Source organism: Thunnus albacares, chromosome 13 (assembly GCF_914725855.1).
Source record: "Thunnus albacares chromosome 13, fThuAlb1.1, whole genome shotgun sequence".
Lineage (NCBI taxonomy): Eukaryota > Metazoa > Chordata > Actinopteri > Scombriformes > Scombridae > Thunnus > Thunnus albacares.
The window spans coordinates 16,153,725-16,177,036 of NC_058118.1; the positions used below are offsets into that span (position 1 = coordinate 16,153,725).

Consider the following 23,312-nt stretch of genomic DNA (forward strand, 5'->3'; position numbering starts at 1 on the left):
AGGAGTAGACTCCAGGCAGCTGAAGCTCTCCAGAGAACAGTTCTCATCATACATTGTTTGTGGACATGGCACTGGATGACCGGTGCTAATTAATATTATATTAATAGTATAATAATATTATTAAATATTATAGTAAAACTGTTTTCCACAGGAGCTTGTGCGGCTGCTTCTTTACCGTCCTATCAGATCAGCAGACCTGTAAAAAAAAAAAAAACCTCCTCCTAGGATAAACCCGTGTCTCTTCGCTCAATTGGAGGCCTCCTCGCTCTTCTTCTCCTCTGAGATGCATTTAAGGAATTGAAACATCCTCGATGATGGCAGACCTTGATCAATTTCCAGGTCACGGGCTGGAGGATGGAGGAGTGAGGCCAGAATGAAGCATAATTAGCAGAATGGAAAGCATCCACTATCAGCTCCAGGCGTTCTCCTCTGTTGTGAGCGCTGACCTCTGGCATCCCTGGAGTGGGAAGATGTGGTCAGAGAGCATTTTTCCTCTGGTGTCAGCAGAGTTTCACAAAACACAGAAAATTTCAAATGTTTGTTTCAAATAGTCAAAAGCATTGACTATTGTTTGAGCATTCCAAACTCTTGTCAATGGAAAAGCATCAAAATGTGAGTCGCAATTTTATTATTAACAGTCTACAATTAAAAGAAAAAAGTAGTCGTTTTTGAGCAGTAGGTGGAGAGTCAGAGGTCATGACACAGACAGATCTGTGTTTCCAGTTAAATATTCATCAGCAGCTATCACTTGAAATAGACTACCTTCAAACTGCTTTGCAGATATTTAAATTCCAAAAAGAGATCTGCACTCGCTGAAGTGCAGTTAAAAAAAAAAAAAAATTCATTATTCATCAGTAACCATTCTCTGCAGGTTTCCTTTGTCCTCACAGCTCTTCCCTTCTTCTCCTCTCTCTCTGTCTCTCTCTTTTTGTTTTGTCTGCCTCACTATGTGTAAAATGTCTTTGGATCCCTTGAAAGGCGCTATATAGATTAAAGTTATTATTATTACTATTATTGTTATTATAAACACACACTCATTTTCTTGTTAAATATCTCTATATATTGTTTTTTTTCCCCTGTCTATATGTTTCTCTCTTTTTCTCTTCCTACGTCCTCATCATCAAGCACTTGTCATAAACAGTGGCTGTTAAATATGTTATTGGCATAAATATAAGGAGGCTGTACTGATCTTAATCACAAAAAATGAGGATCCTTGATAAACCTCTATGCCCCTCTCTTTGCTCTGTTCTTCAGACCCCCTCCCTGCACACACAGACACACACACACACACACACCTATCATCTCCCGTTTTCTTCTTTCGCTACCAGCTTCTTCCTTTTAACACTCCATCCGGATAGCGTGTGTATGAATATTGATGTTAATTACCCCTCGCCTGAAAATAGCTGTTCAATCTGTGATTTCCCTGAGGAATTTTCTCATGACACACACACACACAGGCATATACATATACATACACACGCGCGCAGAAGTACACACCCGCAAAGGAGGGTATCATAGAGGTAAGTATTTGTTGTGCTCCAGAACAGGAGCTTAAATCAGAGGAATGGTCTTTGTGGAATTGCCTCTTTTTATGCTTGACAATTCTTCCCCCAAATGCTGCTGCTCAATATGGCAGATCATCCATGCCAAAATGAAGCATTGCATGAAATTTATTTTGACAGCACACAACTATCTAGCTTGAATCACTGCTGATGGCTCTGATGCTACTTTATTGTGGGAGGTGAGTTAACGCCTAGTGATTCTGTGGGCTGGTCCAAACTGTTCAAGCAGTCATTGTCAGTTGTAAAACAACACATAAAAACTGAACTATGTTGTTTTAAAAACAAAGGGAGGCTTTTCCTAACTTTTTCATTAGTCGTGTTGATTCATTTATATGTGAGATTTCATATTAGGTCTGAGTTAAGTAAGTGCACAGGTAACCATGGCAAATAAGGTCAACACAGTAATCCAATTCAACAAAGCACACTATACTATGTATATAAATTTAACAGCTTAAATACTTACACATTAGCCTTCAGGTGATCATGTAATAAGTTCAGCGTATATGATATATAATAAATATAACAATTAATTCTTAGGAGCAACTGTGAGCGACAACCTGTAATCATAAGCTTCCTTCCTATATATACTGTGCTGCTCATTCAAAAGAATCACATTTCCTTTGAAAACAGCCATTAAACTCTGACTCAAACTAAATGTAATGTGGTTGTGATGCATGAATATGATTATTTACAGACTGGTCTTTTGGGTTTGTGTCGTGGCCAAAGAGACTTAGATTCTGATAACTGATTCTAATTACTTTCTTTAATTAATTTCTTTTCCTTATGGCTGAAAGGCATAAGTACAGTAATTATGAAATTAATAATTGATTGGCAGTCTTACCCAAGAAAAACACAGTTTTATTCATTGGCACAAACTGATGTTTAGGGGAAATGAATAACTCGACAGAGAGGTCCATGGGGACAGTTTAATTTGTGAGGAAAAACAGCTATTCTCAGGCATTTTATTATTTTGGCAGCTGCCTGCATGATCAGATAATAGTACCACTAATGTTTTATAACTGCTTAAATATTTTTGTCAGGGTGTTTAATTAAGTTTGTACTGCCTAATGGCAAACTGGTAGGTGTTCTGCCAGGCATGTATTACTATCAGCTCTTATAAATTTGTCAGCATCAGATAATGGCAACTTTGTACTTTGAGGTAATAATGAAGGAACATTCATGTACTTGTTTAATTAAATGGTATATTGGACAATGGCGTGAATGACTAAGTATTTAGTTCTGACAAAAAATGGTATTGTTATTACATATACACACTAGCTGAAGTGGTTTAATTGTAGGGCTGCGGCTCACAATTCTTTTCACCATTGACTACTGATTCTACTTAAAAAGAAAAGATGTCAGACAACAAATAGTGAGTCTGTAAGATCATTACCAGAGCATAAGAAGACATTGTCACACACTTAATCAATAGTCCAAAATCCAAAGATATTCAGTTTACAGTGAGATATAACAGAGAAAACCAGCAAATCCTGACATTTAAGATGGTGGAACCAGCAAATCTTTGATATTTTTTTCTTGATAAAGGACTTCAGCAATAAATCTATCATCAAAATTGTTGTCAATTTCTGTTGACCAACTAATCAGTTAATTTATTGATCTTTTCAGCTCTACTGAATTGCACTATTAATCTTGTTAATTTGAAAGTATCTAACTTTGTTTCCCAATAGCCTTTTCTCCTTCCCGAGGCCGTGGAAGAGGTTTTGTGGGAAAATCACCCATGAAGACGTCACCCACGAAGACGCCATGGAACTCTTCACCCATGAAGGCTTCACCCGCGAAGACGCCATGGAACCCTTCACCCATGAAGGCTTCACCCATGAAGACGTCACCGTGGAAGGCTTCACCCACGAACGCATCACCCATGAAGATGTCACCGTGGAAGGCTTCACCCACGAAGGGTTCACCCATGAAGACGTCACCGTGGAAGGCTTCACCTACGAAGGGTGCCAGCGCTTCTCCGGGTTCTTCAACTAAAATGATTCCTATTTCTAGCCTCAACCCCTACCAAAGCAAGTGAGTTTAAGTGTGTGTGTCTGTCACCCCATCTGCATTCACATGCATTCATATACACATATCCATAGGAGAATTTAAACATAAGAATCCAAACTTTGCAGTGGACGGTTACAAAGCACTGAACCTGACTTGCATGTATTTCCTCTCAAATTCCAAGCAAAGCCTGTACTATACATATTTATGTTTTTTTTTTTTCTCTTACTGCTTCTGCTCATTCATCAGCTTAACTATTTCCTCTCATGCTGTGATTCCACTTCCCTGTTTTGCTGCCATTCCTGAGTAGCACTTTGGGGCATGTTTGGAAATGTGTGTGTGTGTGTATATGTGTTTGTGGGTGTGTGCATGCGTGTGTGGGCATTCTTTTTTTTTTTCTGTATCAATGAGTGTGTCTGTGTGGATTTGTGCATGTGGATGTTAGTCAGCCCATTTGCATGGAAATGAAATGACCGATCTTGCCTCAGAAACAGACACTGTGGTGGCAGGTACTGCTGGGTCTTTATGATCTGCTGCTACGGTTTTGATTCTGTTATTTGGCCCAGTGGGGATTTGGCCAACCTCGTTTTTTTTCCCCCTCTTCCTTCCCTCTCACAATTTCTTTACCTCCTCCAGGGTGCCATGTTACCGCTGTTTTTTCCCCTCTCGTTTCTTATCATTTCATTAGGCTTAAGTCTCTGTCTCTGACCTTAAAGTTGACCACAAAAAGACGAGAGCACAGAATAGCAAGATGTAGTTGTCCAGATTGGAGTAAAGGTACCCTGTCAGCTCTCACTCCATGTTTGGGCTCTGATAATGTAGCCCTGTTTGAAATTGCAAGCTGTAAAGATAACTGTGCCTCTAGGTGTTGTAATAAACTGATGACTGTTCTAACTTTGAAGTTGGGGAGTACCTACAGTGAGTAAAACCGATGACTTCAGCAGCTGTAGTTCTTCTACGTATGTTTGCACGAAACGAAAAAGTGCGAGCGTGTGCATGTGCGTCCGTGTGGCGCTAAGTGTTACGTACTGCAGATTATATAGGGATCCAGTATATGTGCACATCGTCTTTTTATGGTCGTCTGCATGGCTTTCTCATCCCATTCTGCTGGTGTTAAGTAATAGCATCTAGAGCATACTATAATTGGCTTTTGGCTGCCATAAACCTTTGTGTAGCAGTCTTATCCATACTGAGCAGGAAATGGGGTTCACTCTGGGCCAGCAGCTGCTCTCATGATAGGGGATTTAATTGCAGGCAAAGTTATGGTATGAATATCCTCCACTGCACAATTATCAACTCAGTCAAAAAGCTCACTGCTGCATAAACTGCCGAGCTTGGCTGACTGTTGTTAAAAACAGAACAAGTAGCACTTTTTAAACGCATCCAGGAGTTGGCAGATGTACAACACCTAGTTCAGTCTTAGAAAAGAAAGTTGCTGGATGCCTTTTTTTTTTTTTTCTTTCATGGAACTTTAAAAAGACACTCATCCAGTTTCCTTGGGAATTGTTCTTTTGCACAGTTGTGTTTCACTTTGGTGACTGATGTGAGCTGAGTCGGGATGCTCATTAACAAAAAGAGGAAGCTTTTTGAAGTGTGTCTGCAGCATTCTTCACTGTTTGTGCCGACCTTTAGACTGCAACTCCTTTAGTTAAGTTGCACATAACTGCTGGTCAAAGAAAACTTTTCTGTAATGTTTTTTTTTTTTCTTTATAATTGATACATTAAATCCTCTTAATCCACATGATGGAAAGTTGTTGATGGTAATTGAAGATGAAAACATGATGGAAGGCCTTAATGTAACATTTTCAAGTAAAACATTTGCAACGCTTAGATTTTGGGGATGTTTTCTTTATCAGGAAGTTTGTTCTTTTAATATTTAAGGTGAAATTGTTTCCATGTTCAGTATATTATGTTATCAAATTACTCTAGTTTTGTTGATATATACTGTACTTTTGTCAGTGCTGATTTATTATTACAAGTATATATTCTGTTTTTATCCCTAGGTGGACTATCAGAGCCCGAGTCACCAACAAGTCCAATGTCCGTACATGGAGTAACTCTAAAGGAGAGGGAAAGCTTTTCTCTTTTGATATAGTGGATGAAAGTGTGAGTAAAAAGCCTGAATATCTGTCTGATATGTGCGTGCATGTCAACATACAGTATGTCACACACGGCTGCTTTTCATTTTATCCATGAAATGAAATGTTGTTTAATGGGAATGTGCTGGTCAACAGGGAGAAATCAAGATCACAGCCTTCAACAACGAAGTGGACAAGTTTTTCTCTCTAGTGGAGCAAGGCAAGGTGAGCAGATCCCACTCACCCATATCCAACCACACTTAAAGTGATAAGAGCTTCTTGGAAATTTCAGTCAAAAATGATAACTTTTGTATGTACTCCACATTACCCAGACCTGGAATGCTGCAAGTAAATGTTAGTACTGATGTCCTTTTTAGTCTCTTAATGTGGTTGTAATTTGATTTCTTCATTAAAGTAGACTGATTTTGACAACAGCAAGACAATATCTAAAGGCTATAAGAAGTTCATTGACTGCTTGCAAACCACAGTCTCAGGTATCCATTTTGTATGCGTATAGTAGGTCACACAAATGTATCATTGGTAAAATTTTGTCCAGTAAAACCCCCCTGCAAAATCCTCTCATACCTGCAGGACTTCTGGCCAATGAATGAGCCAGAGGCAAGTATTAGAGGATTTTGTGGAGGATTTTATGAAGTCATATTTTACTGAAATATATATATTTCATACTGAGCATTTGGGTGGATATATGGAAATGGGAATACTGTATCTAGCTGACTACAGCTTGTGAAAACTTTTTTTTTTTATATTGTTTTATTGGTTTCTGGTTTTCTGGTTATCTTAATTGCATCAGAGATGGCTGCCAGTCGTGCAGGCTGCGTTCTCCACAGATGATACGTGAATGAAGTTTCTCTTCTGGCGTTTCAGGCTATGGGGCTTAAGTAATACAGAGATTATATTCAGAATCAGTAACAGGTTTTTTTGCTAAGTAGAGTTTGCCTTGTGGTGTATAATGATTAAAACATACATAAGTAAGTAAATACCACAAAAGTCAAGTAATCTTAAAGACATTTACAATATCAAGTGAAAAGCACATGGAGAGCAGTGTTTCCCCTCAGTTGACTGCTTTGGGGTGGGGGGGTGCAGGGTGCTGCTGACCAAAACTCGGGAGAGAACATTTCTCTGTTTAGGAGTAGCTGAGATTGACACTAAAATGAGAATAGCTGGTCCACCTTAAAGGTCACTCCACCTTAAGTGAGCTTGGTCAGGTTAGGCTAACCCATTGTCGCTAACTTCAGGGCTAATCCCCTTCACTTTTCCAGCAGCTGGGTAAACAACAGGCGAGACTTTTCTTGTTCTCGACAAGCTGCAGCATTTATTAACTGACACACTGCAGCTTGCTAACCTTTTCCTCTGCTCCCCTCGCATTCACTGTCATTTTTCTGCCGCTTGTTCTCTCCACTCGCTATACACACACATTATGCACTGCCCTATTTCTTAAAGCAGATACCCTATTCTTATAACAGTACCTTTCACGTAGATGTCCTTTGAAGAATGAGGAGAGGGAGAACTCTGGGATTTGATACACTAGTCGATGACTCATAAAATTCCACGATAATGTAGGATGTTATCGTGCTTGTACAGTGTGCGAGTGAAAATCATTAGTAGCCCATTGATATTAATGATTGTGTGAAAATTTTAGCAACGGTGCTTATGATTGCGCTGCTTCAGGATGAATACAGGGGAAACACTGGAAAGGGAATGCACAAAAAATTTACCAGGAATGTGCAAATGTTTATAATATAAGTAATTTTTGGGTAAGTATTCCTGTAAGATATTGAAGGATAGGTTCACATCTTTCCAAATCTATCTTAATACAATACTCTGCTACTGTGTGTATGATTAGACAGTTATGAGTCGTTGTAATCATTCTTCCTATCCCTTTGTAGTGAAACTATACTGTAAGAAATGGAGAAACAAAATCCATACAGTCCTTGTTCTGTGCAAAAATGCATTCTGTACTTTGTCTAAAACTAATATGAGGCTTCAACTGAGACTGAGCAAGGAAATGCTGTCCAGAGAACCACAAGAGACTGGCTAAGTCAGACTGCTGAAGCCTCATATTACCTTTGGCTGAAATTCAGAATCCCTTTTTGCACAGAATGAGGACTTTGGATTTTGTCCTTCATCTCTTAGTGGCAGCACAAGGGGATATATGGAGAGGAGGAATGATCCTAGTGACCAGTAACTCTATAATTGTACATATTAGTATGTGAATATTGCATTAAGATGAACTTGAAAAATCCTAAACTATCCTGTAATATATTCTTGCATTTTATTATAGATAGTAATACAAGAATGAAAGTCAGTCAAGCACTAATACATATGAATCTATTTGCCAAACCTGTTGGTCTAAAAGAACCTTGGAGGCAGCATTTGTTAATAAGATCATCTTTTAACCAGTGGACCCTGGTTCAAGACCCTGTGTCAACAAGCTGCTTCACTGTCCTTTAGTAAGAAATATATAGCGGCCACCAGCTCCAGCTTCTGTTACACAACTAATGCTGACCTCTGACCTCACTGGAGGGCTGCAAACAGGATTATTTACAAGGATTTAAGTATATACAGTAGTATCTTTGAAAATAATCATGAATATTAAGGAATAATTCATTTAGAAATTCCTTATCAATACTATTGAGGACACTGAGTTCGTGCTGCCCTCAGTTGGGACTTTTAAGTTCAGTTTTTCCACATGGGAAGTCAAGTATTAAATATGTACAGCATTCATGTGTTAAACTCCATAATTAGAAAAGTTATTAAAAAGTAAAATGTCAGATAAAGTGTACAGATGCATGATGACAGACTGCAAGAGATATCAACATTTTCCTAGGAGAGTGTTGGCACCATTTAGCTCCAGTCTCATGGACCAGCTGGAGGAACAATCAACAAGCCATTGTTTATTTGAGGTAAAACTCTTATTATTGTGCAGAAATGGTTGGTGCCCCCGTCTAAACAGCGAGAACATGCCCTTTGCATGTCCCTGTACACCTATGCAATTACAGACAGGTAGAACACATGTCGAAGCTCTTGCTCAGCTCAGTCTGGCCCGCAGAGCTTAATAACTCAATTAACCCCAGCCATCATTTTGCTAGTCACACTGGCTCAGGTATCAGCCACTGTTAGTGACTCCCAACACAGCCCCAGATCCAATTTGTGCCCTCTGCCCTCTAAAGATAAATAAAGGAATGAATCCGTCTTCCCTTCGTGATCTGAGTATTGACAGAACAGTGAGTGGGTGTGACTGGCTCCGAGCGGCCAGAATGCTTATCACATTAGTTTCATGCTCCTATCTCTGTGTGGGGTAAATCAGAGAGAGATAGGGAGTAAGGAAAGAATAGAGAGTAAGCCACTGAGACAAACTCAGTAGAAGATATTGGAGAGTTGGGGGAGTAAATGAAGAAGTGGGCCTTGCAGATTGGGTTTAAATTGTGCTGTTTAGCAGACTCGCTCTCAGCTGCTTCTTATTTTCTGGTGAATTAGAGAAGTGATGGCGCTGATATGACACCACATCTTAGCTGGACCTGAAGATTTTTACATTGTTATTATGAGGTTTTGGTTTAACATGTTGTATTGTAATAATAATTTCCTTAGCGGGATCAATAACATAGTTATGATCAGTCTTAGTTGCTTCAGATTTACAGGGAATGACCAGTTTGATTAGGTTTAATTTTATAACGCCAGCACACTTTGCTCGCCCATTCTCTGTAGGTGTACTACATCTCTAAGGCTACACTGAAGGTGGCCAACAAACAGTACACCACACTGAAGAATGACTACGAGATGACCCTCCATGCTCATTCCTCCATTGTGCCATGTGATGACACTCAGGACGTCCCCACACTGCACTGTGACTTTGTGCCCATCGCAGAGCTGGAGAACAGAGACCCGGACTCCATCATTGGTAAGAGAAGAAGTTTGCCAATTCGACTATTTGTACATTTCTGCCATTTAACCAATAAAAGAACAACTTAGCAGTGAGTGAGCAGGTAGCGCTTCAGTGCCAAGGACAGTTGGGAAAGGACGGGAAGCAAAAGCAAGAGACGTAGCTGCTCGAGTTTTTTAGCCTTATAGAGGCAGACTACATATCACATGCTCAGTTTTTGCAATGAAGGCTGTAAAACATGACTAATAATCACCTGATCTCGACAGATACATGTCAAACCAATCAGCAAACTGGAGTGTTAAGATGACTCACCGCCTCTCCAAACTTTGAGCAGCTACTGAAACAAGATATTAAAGATAGAAAATTACATGTGACTCAGCAATCATGTGGCATATTTTAGCTACAAATGTGTTCAGATAGTGATTTTTGTGGATAGTTATGGAGAGATTTGACAACATTCATGAAGGGCTGCCGTGTAAAGTATGTCTGAGAGAGAGCGACGTGTTAGTCCAGGATGGTTAGGAAAAGGTTCATGTTGATATTTGTGAAGAAAAGAACTGTCAGTAATGTTTTGCAGTACATGTTACTTCGACCGATGTCTCTGCCATGTCCGCAATGACAGAACCGAAAAGGTGTGGTTTGACGTTGCCATGCTAGCTGTTGTCAGGATTTGAACATGTGGATTATCAACCGGATAATCCCTCCAACTGTTCAGTCAACCCAGGCGATTCAAGGCTATAGATATAGATGGTTAAAAAAACTGACCTAATAGACAAGCACATGTCAGTCAATTGTGTACCAGATGTCCTGGAATAATACATTATGACGGGGTCAGAGGGAAGGTTAATTCAGGCCTACAGTAAAGAGGAGAGATAAAAAGAGAATAGTGTTCATTCCACCGTTTTTAGAAAGGTTACTTGCGGTGGCTGCCCTCTGTTCCTGACATGAATGTCTTATCTCTTTGACAGGTAAATTGGGATGATCCGAGTGTAGATTGGGGTTGAAATTAGCAATTCAAGAGTGTTCTCTCAGCATGTCACTCAATCTTATTAGGAAGATGATGTACAGGTGTGACACAAAAGTTTGTGAAGTTATGACAATGAGGATGGAATTTTAATTGATTGCTTTTGGTCTGCACTGCAAGTGGGAGATTTAGGGAATAACATTGCATGTTACCATTTGCAGGTGACTTTTATCTGTTGTTTGGTCACCATTTAAGAATCACATTTATCAATAACTGTTCTTACTTGTAGCAGGGCTGGGTATCATTTATAAGTTTTCAATACTAGTGCCTGTTTGATACATGAGTTTCGGCACCAACAAAAATAATTTTTTCAATAATTTACTTTTGAGAAATATAAAAATATATTTCTACAAAATTCCTTGTTTTAATTTAATTTATTCAATGTTTTTATATTGACAATGGATCACATGAAGGGTGTCACTTGTAATGATGAACCTGACTCTGCAGTTCCCTTCTACTGAGCTTTACAGTGAATTTCAGCTCATTGTTTTGGCTTTCTGGCCCACAACTTTACTGTTTTGGTACACTCTTGCAGCTCTCATAGCATTGTGAAGCCTGCCATCACTAACTCTTAAATAAGGGGAAGATATAAACTAAAAATCTAATGTTGAAGTTTAAAGTAAGCACTCTACGGATGAGCGTCATTGACGAATATTTATTAGTTGGTGGGAAAATTTCCTCACTGTGGCATCCCTAGTAGCGACAAGCTGGTGAACATAGTCTCCTCACTAAATTCACTCTAAATATTGGATGAAAGGCATCTCTACACTGAAAGGTTCAAGTCTGTTGTATTTCTGACCACACCCAGCACAGGTGGATGAGTTCAGGTGCAGTCAGGTCTGTTGTACTTGTGATGTAGCATTGGGTGCTGAACTGCTTACAGGCAATGCAACAATTGCCGGATATCAGTACAAGCAGGACTATACACTCTTTTTAGTGTTGGACACACCATGTTAGACAAATTAATGGTTATTAAGACAACATACTTGAACAGACATTCACAGTGGCAATATTGCATGATTACATCAGTGTAAACTATGAGCAATGTAAGCTAGCACATAAACACTACACAGTTCAGAGATGCACTGAGTGGTTTACCTGGAGGACTGTGTTTGCGTCGGTCGCAGAGGGGCATCGTTACATGTCCTGTGTGTCATCTGTTGTCTCTCCATTCACTCTCCTTCCACTCCTCTCTCTCTGCTCCTTTGTTAAATAGGGGATTATAACATGGTAATGAGAACTGTCAGCCTGTTCCTGTGGTGATAATGGAGTTCAGAGGTGGATGACATCGTCTCAATCATAATGGAATTAAGGAGGGCTGAGAGAGCACAGACAGAGAGCAAAAGAGGAAGGGAGGAGGAAGGGCGAGTTTAGAAAAAGGTTAGCAGACATAGCAGACAGGAGGATGAAGTCCGCAGAATGACTGGTTCTCAAAATCTATATTGAAATTCTGTTCATTCATTTTGTTTAATGCACGGGCACTAGTCTTGGCACCATTAAATATTTAACAGACAATTAACCAACCATAAATATGAATAATTTTTGAGCCATTTATGTTATAAATCAAGTAAAAAATACCAAACCTAGCTTCTCCAATTTGGTTGCTTTTGTCTTCTTTCATATCAGTGAAATTCTTTTTTTATTTTAAAACAATTCACTAGAACAAGAGGTATTTTAAATCATCAATGCCCATCATGTGATGGACATTTGTTAGTGGTTTTTACGTTTTATAGACTGTGTTTTAAAACCTGCAGCATAACATTGGTGTATTATTTTTGTCTTTTTACACTTTTACTTGATGTAATCTGTTTCTTCATTTGTTTTCTCTAACCTTGTGTGTGAAAATTCCTATTTCTTGTACAATAACTGCTTTATGAATTATTCGACTTGTTCAGATTTAGTTTTTAATTTTGGTCATGGTAGGCCAGGACCTTCACCTTCTTAGAGCTCAGCAGTAACTGCTCTTCAGTGCAGTGATCCCGAATGAAGTGTTTAGGCCTTGAGCATGACAGGAAACATAAATGAGGAATGAGTGTGTTTGTTGTGATTTGGATTGTGGGCCTTGGTGTTAGCTAGCCTGTTATGGCATTTATATGTCAGTCTGCTGTGACTAGGCAGTATCAGAGGGGTGTCAACACTCTGCTGTGTTGGATCTCTACTACTTATGATATGATACGATATGATATGTCGAGTACATCAAGGGGCCATTTTCACACTTTATACCATGCAGAGACATTTCAAAAGTGTCACTTCGCATAACATACTATTGCTTCATTTCTCTATTTGTCTACCTGTATGCATGAGATATCTATAGATGGAGATGTGAAATTGTTCTTTCTCCATGTAGATGTGATTGGAGTGTGCAAGAGTGCAGAGGAAGCAACCCGCATCACCACAAAGACCAGCAGGGAAGTCACCAAGAGGGCCCTCAACTTAATAGACACAACTGGAAAAGTGGTGACAGCCACACTGTGGGGAGAGGAGGTAATAATTATAATCTCTCTCTCTCTCTCTCTCTCTCTCTCTCTCTCTCTCTCTCTCTCTCTCTCTCTCTCTCTCTCTCTCTCTCTCTCTCTCTCTCTCTCTCTCTCTCTCTCTCTCTCTCTCTCTCTCCCTCCCTCTCTCTCCCCCTCGCCTTGCTTTTCCTCTGTACCCAGGGATGGATTTGCAGTTTAACATAAAAACATGTTGAGCAGGCTGTAATTAATCGTGTGTTTATGAAGGTGCCCATGCGTGTATGTGCTTGTGCATCCGTGTCAGCGAACGTGTGCACATCGCATATCTTTGTGTTTGCTCTTCCGTGCTGAGCAGTTTGATTAGGTTTTCTGGGCTGTAAAATTTGGATTGGTCAAATCATTCCTGTGACCTTCAGGAGTGTTTTGGACCAAAGTCCCTGATTTGAGACGGCAGGCTAAATAACTCTCGAATGTGCATGAAATGGCACTATTCTTCTCTAAGCTCATTCAATCTGCAGGAGCTAATCCCTCCTCTTTGCCAAAATCCAAAAACGACTTTCAAATTAACTTGTAGGTTGTCCAATTATAAAAGCAAACTATACCACATATTACTTTCTGGTCTCCCCAAGCTGCAGACACAGACTGAACATATAACAGACAATAACACAACTGCTTTTGCCATCTCTTGTTTGCCATCATTATCTCCTCAATTACTGTCTTGGATCCTTTTTTTTTTTTTTCTCTCTCCAGGCAGAGAAGTTTGACAGCTCTGGGCAGCCTGTGGTCGCCATCAAAGGAGCTCGCTTGTCTGATTTTGGGGGCAGATCTCTCTCTGCTTTGTTTAGCTCAACCGTCATGGTCAACCCAGACATACCAGAGGCCTTCAGACTGAGGGCCTGGTGAGTCACACTGGTTTCCACGCAACAACCAGCACTCATACACACATTCATAAACAAATACAGAATTGTTCACACTATTGTGGTCATGCTGGCATGTTTACAAGCGCACATAGACATCCGATCAGTTCTCACACAAGCACCACACAAGACACGGTATGTATAAAAAGACAGTTAGTTAGTTATCAATATACAGTGAAATGTGCCAAAAGTTGAGCATTCCTATGGAAGCCCAGTGTTCATGTTAAACAATGTTGCACATACACATGCACACGATGAACTAAACTAAGTGCAAAGCCCCAGTGATCACGTGTCAGGAGACTGGTGGCGTGTCCCTCCTCGATCCCAGAGGGACTTTAGACAGGATTGGATGGAGGGAATAACAGAAAAGCAGAACACGGATATATTTCTGGATTCCAGCTCTGACACAGTGAGCTGCATCAAACTGGATTCTTATTAGCAGCTCCTGTGGAGGGATTTTGAATTATGACTCATTCACTCATTAAGGCTGTTCCCAAGTCTGGCCGCGGCTGAAATATAAATGTGTTTTTTTTGATTTCTGAGTGTGTACATAACAATGCTTCAGTGTGCATATGATTGCCTGAGTGTTACACTGACAGCTATTTTTAGGCAGAAAATTGCGTCAAATGGTGTAATCGCAGCTTCAAAGTGAGAATACAATAAATACAGGGGTGTGTTTGTCGGTACCTGTGGGCATTATTCTGCTCACTCTTTCAGTCGTTAACGTCTGGTTTATAAATTTGGCTAATTGCTCCATGAACAGTAGCTTTAGCCATTTTTTGTGTGTGCACTGCATTAGTTATACCAGTTACTTGTGTGTGTTAGAGAGGGACAGAGAGGAGGGGCAGGCTCCATTGCGCCGGCTTTAATCTTGGTCTTATTAGTCTCCGGTCAATACACCATCTCATCCTGACATTCAAAGGGCTAAATAACTAAAAAACGGTGCCCCTCCTTCCTTTCATTCCTCCTTCCATTCTTCTCTTATCCCTGGCTTTCCCCCCCTGATCTCTGCTGCTGTTAGGTCCTGTCTCCAGTTTACATGCTGACGGCAGTGAACGAATGACAATGAATGTTATTCAAGGAGCAGACAGTGTTTTTCATTCCGTTTTAACATTTAGGTCTGTGCTTTACAAAGACAGTGTTTGTCTGACTCCAGTTCCTGTGGCGATGTGGTGCTTTGTGGGATTGTTTTGACCAGGGTTGCTTGCATAATTGAAGGAAACTGATGAATTTGGATGATGCCTTGATTAGATCGCTCTGCTCTGCTAGAATACAGAGCAGGAGTCACACTGATGCATTAAGATTTTAAAAAGAATATTAAAAAGGTACATAAATGAATAATTGGAAGGGCTAGACAAAAAGAGAGCTAGACAAATTTTGTTTTTGACACAGTGTGTATGAATAGATATATGTGGATATAAAAGGCTGATTGATGTATGAAAGCATTCATCCATGATGGGCAGCCATATGTCAGATCAAATAGATTGCGGGATACAGATGCAGTGACTGTAAATCAGTTAAGAGATTAAGGGAGTAATTCAGTGATGGCAGAAGATGGTTTCTTTAGATAATAACAGATACAGTGCCGTATCTCTTTCACAGGAAAAATCAAAGCCTTTTAATAAAACATGTTCATACATGTAAACAAGCTGACACGCTTACATTTACTCCCTCTTCACAAAGAGATAGATACACTCTTGTACATGTTCGCAGATGACTAATATTGATGGTGTAGTTTCATCACCTCAGTATCCAGGGATCATTAGTTGCATCCTCAGGTATGCTCTGTGTGTTTTTCATTTGACTCAACAAACCCTCCTTTTCTTTTTCTCTACTTTCTTTCTATCTCCCTACACTCTAAATAATGTATGTCGTGTGTTAATGTCCACACTATAGGTATGACCAGAAAGGCTATGCGCTCAACAGCCAATCCCTGACAGAGACGCGATCAGCGGGCAGCGGAGCAAAGGCGAACTGGAAAACACTGAGTGATGTTAAGAATGAACACATGGGACACGGAGAGAAGGTGCAGTACACACATACCTACATGCATACATACATACATAAACCATAAAAGAGAAAAAAAAAGAGTTCAATATTAAACACACTGATATTCAAATCACAGAGAAAATTGTATTTGCCTCTTGAAGGGTTGGTTCACCCAAATTAAAATAAATATTGGAGATAGAAATCGGGACAATTAAACCAAACATATTTCCATGACTGAATATCACTAGAGGTGTGTAATTTGGATGAAATGACCCTTGAAGGAAAAATCTGGAAAAAAACAGATTTTCATCTTTTTTTAATTTGGTTTGTTATTTGGTGTTAGGAGCTGTATTCTTGATGATAAGTGGCCTCACAACGAAGTAAGGCTGCAACTAACGATTATTTTCATTATTGACTGATCTGACAATTATTTTCTTGGCCAATAGATTGATCGATTGGTCTGTAAAATGTTTGGAGAATATTCAGTGTACAGTGATATGAAACAGAGAAATGATGCAGATACTCACAACTGGGAAGCTATAAATGGGGAATAGTTGCTGATTAAGTTTCTGTTGATCAACTAATTTATTAATCTACTATAATTTTGTCTTAACAATAAAACTATGGTTCTATCTATCTATAAGTCAGGTGTATTTTTTATTCCTGAGTTAGAAGTCCAAGTTTATTATTAACACATTATGAATACACTATTACTTGGTCTTCAAAAACAGAATAGTTCATGGAAGTGGTGGAAATGCACAAAGTGAGCCTTAGTTTATGTCTCCATTTTATTAAATGTGTTTCATATACAGCAGTTGTGTTTCACTGGCATACATTTTGGCATGTGTATGATTCAGTGTAGTCCACAATAAAGGGCCAGAATGTAAGAACCATTATGAGAACTACAAGCTGCTTTGATGCTAATTATTTTGCTTCATGTTTTTTTGTGTGGATGAATAACTCAGGGCATCTGTACTCAATATTTTTATAATAACAATGAATCAAATAATAATGTGTAATTTGAGAGGGGTTGCTTGTAGTGATGAACCTACAGAGAATTGTCACCCTGAATTGTGACTCTGCAGCTCCCCTCAGCTTTACAGAGCTTTATAACGAGTTGCAACTCATTGTTTAGCTGTCCAGCTGGAACATTACTGTTATGGTTCACTCTCACAGCGTCATTTTCGGCTGTAGCAGGCAGCTGTTTTCTGCGAAAAAAAAAAAAAAAACTCTAACCCTAACCCCACTGTACACTACCTGTACAGCACCAAACGACAAACTGACAAAGTTATAAGACACTGGCTGGTGAACACAGTGGAGCATTTAGCAGGTTAAGAGCCAGATATTTCCCTAAGGAGTTGGTGTAGAGCAAAAACAGAGCTAAGGGAGAGTGAATATTGGACTTAATCAGGTGGCCAGAGACACGACTCCAAATGAATGATAATGCTGCTCCATAACTGCTAGATGTGTAAATAAGCAACTGTTTGCTTATTTACACATCTAGCAGTTGTGCTACAAGTTCGCCATATCAGCCTAAAAAGTGATGATATGACAGTGCCATGCTCACAACTTGTTTCCGCTGCTCCCAACAATAAATTAACGAGACGAATTACTGGTTTAAGTTTTGGTTTTTGAGTTTTATATTGGTTTAATGTCCTGAGTCACAAAAGAGGTGATATACAGTATGTCAGGTTGAAATGAAGCCATGAGTTGTGTTAACAGTAAAAAGTAAATATTATTTGTGTTGCAGTTTTAGTTGGATATTTCTTTGTGAAAACTTTGTCTGGAAGCAGATTGATATGTGAGTCAGAAAATCTTTCTCTCACTCGGGCAGCTGGCCGTTGTTTAAAGGAAAATGAAAGAAACCCCTACAGATGACGTAACAGCAAGGCTACAGAACAATAGAGCAGAAGATCTTTTAGTGATGTACGACAAGCACAGTAAACACCAGGTTTTGGTGTCAGTCCCTGAGAATCAAAGGGTTAGAGCCTCGCTGTTTTTGCAGCAAAGTTTAGCAGTCACACAGGGACGAATCCATCATGTTGACAGACTTTGATGTCGGGAGCACGACTCACATTTTCTAGACTTCGTTCGTTTATTTGCTCTTACTGCACAATTGTTAGTAAGGGTTATGGTTTTTCTAGCTACAAATACAGTAAACTCAGTTGCTTGTTCACAGTGGATTGTCATGAAAGGAAGTTATGAGAAATACCTTTTATTACTAAACAGTACAGACTTATGATACATAACAGTTAAATGTGTTTAGCCATATAGTGATTACACTGGAGGCCTTTTATTTAAAACTATCAATTGTGATTTTCTGTGAAAAGGCATGGATTTAATGATTTTTAAAACTGACTGCTTAGTCTCATTTGAATGTAAGCGTTTCGACAAACACAAATCCACAGTTAGTCTTCCATTCATTGTAAATAGAGCAGCTTTAGGCTATGCCTTGCTACGTATGACTTCATGGATTAGAGTCATGGTTCTCTTGTTTTAGCTGTAGGAGGGAGATAGTGATGATCATATATTAGCAGTACTGATTGAACTGCTGAACTCCACCATTAGAGGAACATGTGAGAAGTCTCAAATTGGGCCGTGAACCATTTTAAGAAGCTCCATCGCACAGAAATATCATGCTTTCGACTAAAAGAGTGCATGGAAGTGGTATGTGCCACTGACAAACTTTCAATCTTATTAATTAGGTTTATCTCCAGCTAGTCTCCCTCATTCCTCACGTTTACGGGTAGCTTCAAGATCAATGTCGTTTCTAATAAAAAATTCTAATTATGTGTTGGAGGTGGAGGAAGCCTATAGGGCATAACATTAGCAGAAGGGAAGTAGCGAGGACGGAGAACGTGGGAGAGTGAGAGACGGGTAGAAAAGCCAGGCAGAGCCACTTAGACTTCATGTCACTTATAAACCTGCATTGAAGGATGGAGGGGAACAAGGCCACAGCAAAAAAGAAAAAAAAAAAAAAAAAAAGGAGTGAAGAGTGTGGTGACTAAGAGTGAAGTGACAAGGTGGTATTGAGAAAAGGATACAGACAGGAACAGTTAACTGGCAGATGTGGGGAAAGGAGTTGAAAGGTGAGAATGTGTAAATAATTCAAGGGTTTTTTATTCTCTTTTTCTGTTTATTCCTCTTTGTCTTCTCTTTCCTTTCTCTGCCATAAGTACCTCCAACTGTCTCTGTAATTGAATGGCTTTAAGGAGATTGTCTATAACATACTCTAAGGCTGCAGCTTTGGTAATAATAATGGAATCCCAATCATAAGCTTATAGTTTGAAGGAATCTAATTTGACATTCTACCTGTTTGCCTCCCTGTACGTATGTTCGTGACCGAGACTCTGGTTGTGTACCTGTGTGTGTAGATGTAAGTGTTCAAACCATTTCTAATTAATGTAGCTTTGTGTGTGTGTGTGAGTGTGTGTGTGTGTGTGTGTGTGTGTGTGTGTGTGTGTGTGTTGGGGTTTTGGGAAAAGCATTAAAGTTGGCATGTGCAGCCACGTCAATTATGTGAAGTAGATTTTCACTTGGTTGCCCTTCCACATACAAATTTTAATTGCATTTAGGTGCCAGAAGGTGACACAAGGATTTGGTGTGATAAGAATGAAAACTATTTTCAGAATGTTGGGTTGGTGTGTGTGTGTGTGTGTGTGTGTGTGTGTGTATGAATCTTTAGGTAAGTCTGCACTCCTATATTTTTGTGTTTGTATGTCTGTGAGTGTTTTTGTGTATCTGTCTTCTTGTGCAGAGTTAGTCATGCTGCTCCTCTAGGTTCTCCTCAGTGTGCTTAAGGTTAAGACTTTGCCCCAAGGCTTCTGTGTACATACTGGAATACTGAAGGAAAGAAAAAAAGACACACAGAAGGAGAAAGGAAGCGATGATGACAAGAGGGGATTCATTTAGAGTGGACTAGTTGTGATGGAATTGCTATGGTCCAGATCCTGCTGACCTCTATGCTCACATTCACTGTAGCATCTGCCAACATCACAAACCCTCAACAGGGCCCCAAAGAAAGCATCCTGTTCTTCTCTTCCCGCCATAACCACCCTCCCACCACCTTCCCCACCCATCGCCTTCCCACCTCTCCAGCCTTCCAGCGCTCCAATCTGCCCAAGTCTGCAAAATGTGATGAGGCAGGCACACGGGCGGAAACATGGGAGTGGAGTGTTGAGGGGGAGAGGGCTGTTGCTAACGGGAGAAACTCTCCTAATTAAAAAAACCTTCTTAGTAAGTGTTTTGGAGGGGTTCTTGCTGTGTGGCATGAGTAGTGAGTAGATGGATGGGTGGACAGATTATGAGGCTGTGACTCAGTGTTAGCTAGGGGGAAGAAAGTGTCAGAGAGCTCTAAGTCTGACTGACAGTATCCGTAGAGGTCGGAGGGGACACAGGACAACATCAAGCATCTCAAAAAAAAAAAGATGAACATAATGGCCTTTTCACATTCAGTGCTTTTACTGAACACTTTACAGAAAGTGTATGACCCCTCAATGCTCTTAGCTGAGTGTCCCCCGGGGTCTGAAGTGTTTACTTTCAAAAAATTAGTGTTCAAAGCAGGCCTGGTCGCCTGAATACCACAACTAGGAATAATGGAACAGGACTCCCGATTCTATTTTGTGGATTTTGTTTGTATGACGAAGGAACAGCATTGCATTGCTCAGTGTGTGTGAATTTGGCTTGCATCCTAGAGAGAGTCTTTGATAGACTCATTTAGGCCAACATTAGTAATGAGTCTGGCCCGGCTCTAGCTTGTAGTTGTTGTTTAGAATGCATTTTAAAGCATTTCATTTTAAATTCTGGCTGTAATTCCAACATCTTGTTTAAGGCCTGCTCTCCTGGTAGAAGATATACCCTCTGGTGGTGCTGGGGAAACAGATTTTTTTTCTGTGGTTTGTTACATGTGAATGTATAACGTATTTATTGCCTTGTGCTTGCACATGTGCGCCCATTTATATCCATGTGTGTCTGTTTGCTTGCAGGCGTGTACACATGTGTGTGTGTGTCTCTTCCCAATGAGACACAGTTCATCTGCTGTGTGCATTCTTTATATTTATATTTATGGAAATCCAATGCTGTGCTTCTCCACAGGATGAGAGAATAGCCTTTTTCCCCCAGAATTAGCATTTCTTTCCTTTTTAGCTGTTGATTTTACCAGTGTGAGTTCTGCCGCCTAAGGTGCTAATATCTGTTTAAATTACTGCAACATCGCTGCATTTTAATTTGATTCTGTTTGACTGTGTACACTTTAATTTAAATTCATAACTGAAAGAAGTTTAGCTCATTGTATCTGTATTGCAAATGTGTAAGTTTGGGTCTTTGCATATAACCTTGCATGTTAGTTGTATGTGTGTGTGTGTGTGTGTGTGTGTGTGTGTGTGTGTGTGTGTGTGTGTGTACATTAACACAATTTATGTATTAGAGAGGGAGAGAGAGGTTGCTCTCATCTTACATCTATTATGCATAGAATTCTCACACTCCCTTTGCTCTCTTTTTAAACTGTTCCAAGATTGTTTGGAAGTCAAATAGAGATGTGTAAACAGCGTGCATCTACCAGCTGGACTGAGTTGTTGGCAACCGTTTCACTGATGATGCCAAGTTTGATCTGAGTTTATTTTTATTTTACTTAATGCCTCTCTTTTCACCCTAAGCAGCTTATTTGCATTCTTAAAACAGTGAAGGATGTCCTGCCTGCACTAAAAGGAGCATTTTTGCCCCACTTTGTTTCTTGCAGGGTTTTTTTCTCACTTCAGACTGATGGGCTTTAGTTTATGACATTTGCTATGTGTGGCACAGTTATTCCAATAATGATAACACAAGAGAATGCCAATAGAGTATTCGTACCATTTGGATGAGAACAGAGCATCCACCCAAGATTATTGATGCTCAGTTTTGATGAGTGAATGTTTCTGTGTTTGGCTTGATCCCAACACTGTTTGATAGGAAGGACAGTTCACCTGAATGACCCTTTAGCCATTCTTGCATACTTTCTGCTAGCTGATGATTGCATTACTTCATGTAGGTGATGCTTCTTAGCCCTCTGGAAACATCTTTGTTAGTTTTGGTGGTCATAAGAGCTACCCTTCAAAGTCATGTGCTGTTGTACCCCAGCAGGAAAGAGCTTGAAGCATTGTGTGCTCTGAAATTGGTCATCGTACCCCGCCACTGTTTTGTGATTTTAACTCTTGTACTGTGGACTAGTGATTACTCATTGTGTTCTTACAGCCAGAGCCATCTGGCGTCTTGTTCATATACCAAGTGCAGCCTCCTACATAACAAACGCTTTGATGAGGTGTTTTGTTCTGGTCTATTCATTGTACACCTTTAAGATTGCTGCTTTTGAAAAGCTAAGCGACAGTCTTTGCAATGCTCAGACTTGTTCTCCTGGCTGGAACACCAAAGCATTTCTTTTTTAAAGTCTGTAAAATCACACTTTTATATCCTGCTATGGTTTTTGTCAATTGGTTAAGCACAATTTTTTGAAACACCGCTGCATTTCCCAGAACACTTAAAACAGCACTGCATCATTTTACACTGTGCAGCACAACAATCCATTTACGGCCGTCAGTTCCATAGCATTTGTTGCTAAGGTTGTTGCTGAAGTTTTTCCATGTGTTGTTTGCATTGTTCACACTCATATTTTGGAATGGATTTCATCTTGAACAGGTCCAGATGTATTTGAGGAGTTGATATTTTAAGTAAAGAATGAGGAAAAAGTAGTGAAATCCTACTACTATAGTTAGTTTTATGGTTTGTTGATGTAGCCTCTCATGCGGCCGGAAGTCAGCTGAGACGCAGCTTCCGGGGGCTAGCCAGTCAGACCAACCATCAGCTCATCAGGAGGAGGATCTTAAGTATCCTCTACAACAAACTGAATAAACTCATGTCATAGAAATACTAGTTTGAACAGTCTATTTTGAGGTTTCTCATGGTCAGTGTTCACTTTACTAGCATGTCCCTCAGCCACTATAAGTACCTTATGTAACAGTAATGGAAAATAGAAAATACACAAATGAAAGGAGAAAAAAAAGCAAATCTCAAATTCATGTAAATTAGGAGCTATTTACTGTAGAAATCCAAAACTAAATAGAAGTATCTTCCAACACCTTATTGGCCTCCTTTCTATCTGGTCACAGCATTTCATCCAAATTTTTTCTTTACAATACACAAAAAATCTTTTCGCATAGTTCAACCCTCACCCACATGTCTCTGCTGTGATGTTCATACAGCAACATGTTGTCTCTCTTCCTCTGGATCCACCTCCTCCTCTGACCAGACACATCATATAGGGTTTGCTTTCACATCTTCCCTCTGTATGAATGGTCTTTTGTTCTTCCCTGACGTCTGTCTGCTCCATGTTCAATGACTGTGATAC

The 23,312-nt window shown here is 39.8% G+C and overlaps 1 protein-coding gene across 2 annotated transcripts in view; it reads left to right on the forward strand.

Annotated features, from left to right (window-relative positions):
• Positions 1-23,312, forward strand: part of LOC122995395 (replication protein A 70 kDa DNA-binding subunit-like) — a 43,981-nt gene that overhangs the window by 6,048 nt on the left and 14,621 nt on the right. For both annotated transcript variants that reach the window (XM_044370606.1, XM_044370607.1), the window contains 7 exons: positions 3,251-3,596; positions 5,573-5,675; positions 5,804-5,872; positions 9,374-9,566; positions 12,920-13,056; positions 13,779-13,927; positions 15,842-15,971. In XM_044370606.1, the coding sequence (XP_044226541.1) occupies positions 3,251-3,596; positions 5,573-5,675; positions 5,804-5,872; positions 9,374-9,566; positions 12,920-13,056; positions 13,779-13,927; positions 15,842-15,971 (1,127 nt within the window). The remainder of the gene's footprint in view (positions 1-3,250; positions 3,597-5,572; positions 5,676-5,803; positions 5,873-9,373; positions 9,567-12,919; positions 13,057-13,778; positions 13,928-15,841; positions 15,972-23,312) is intronic.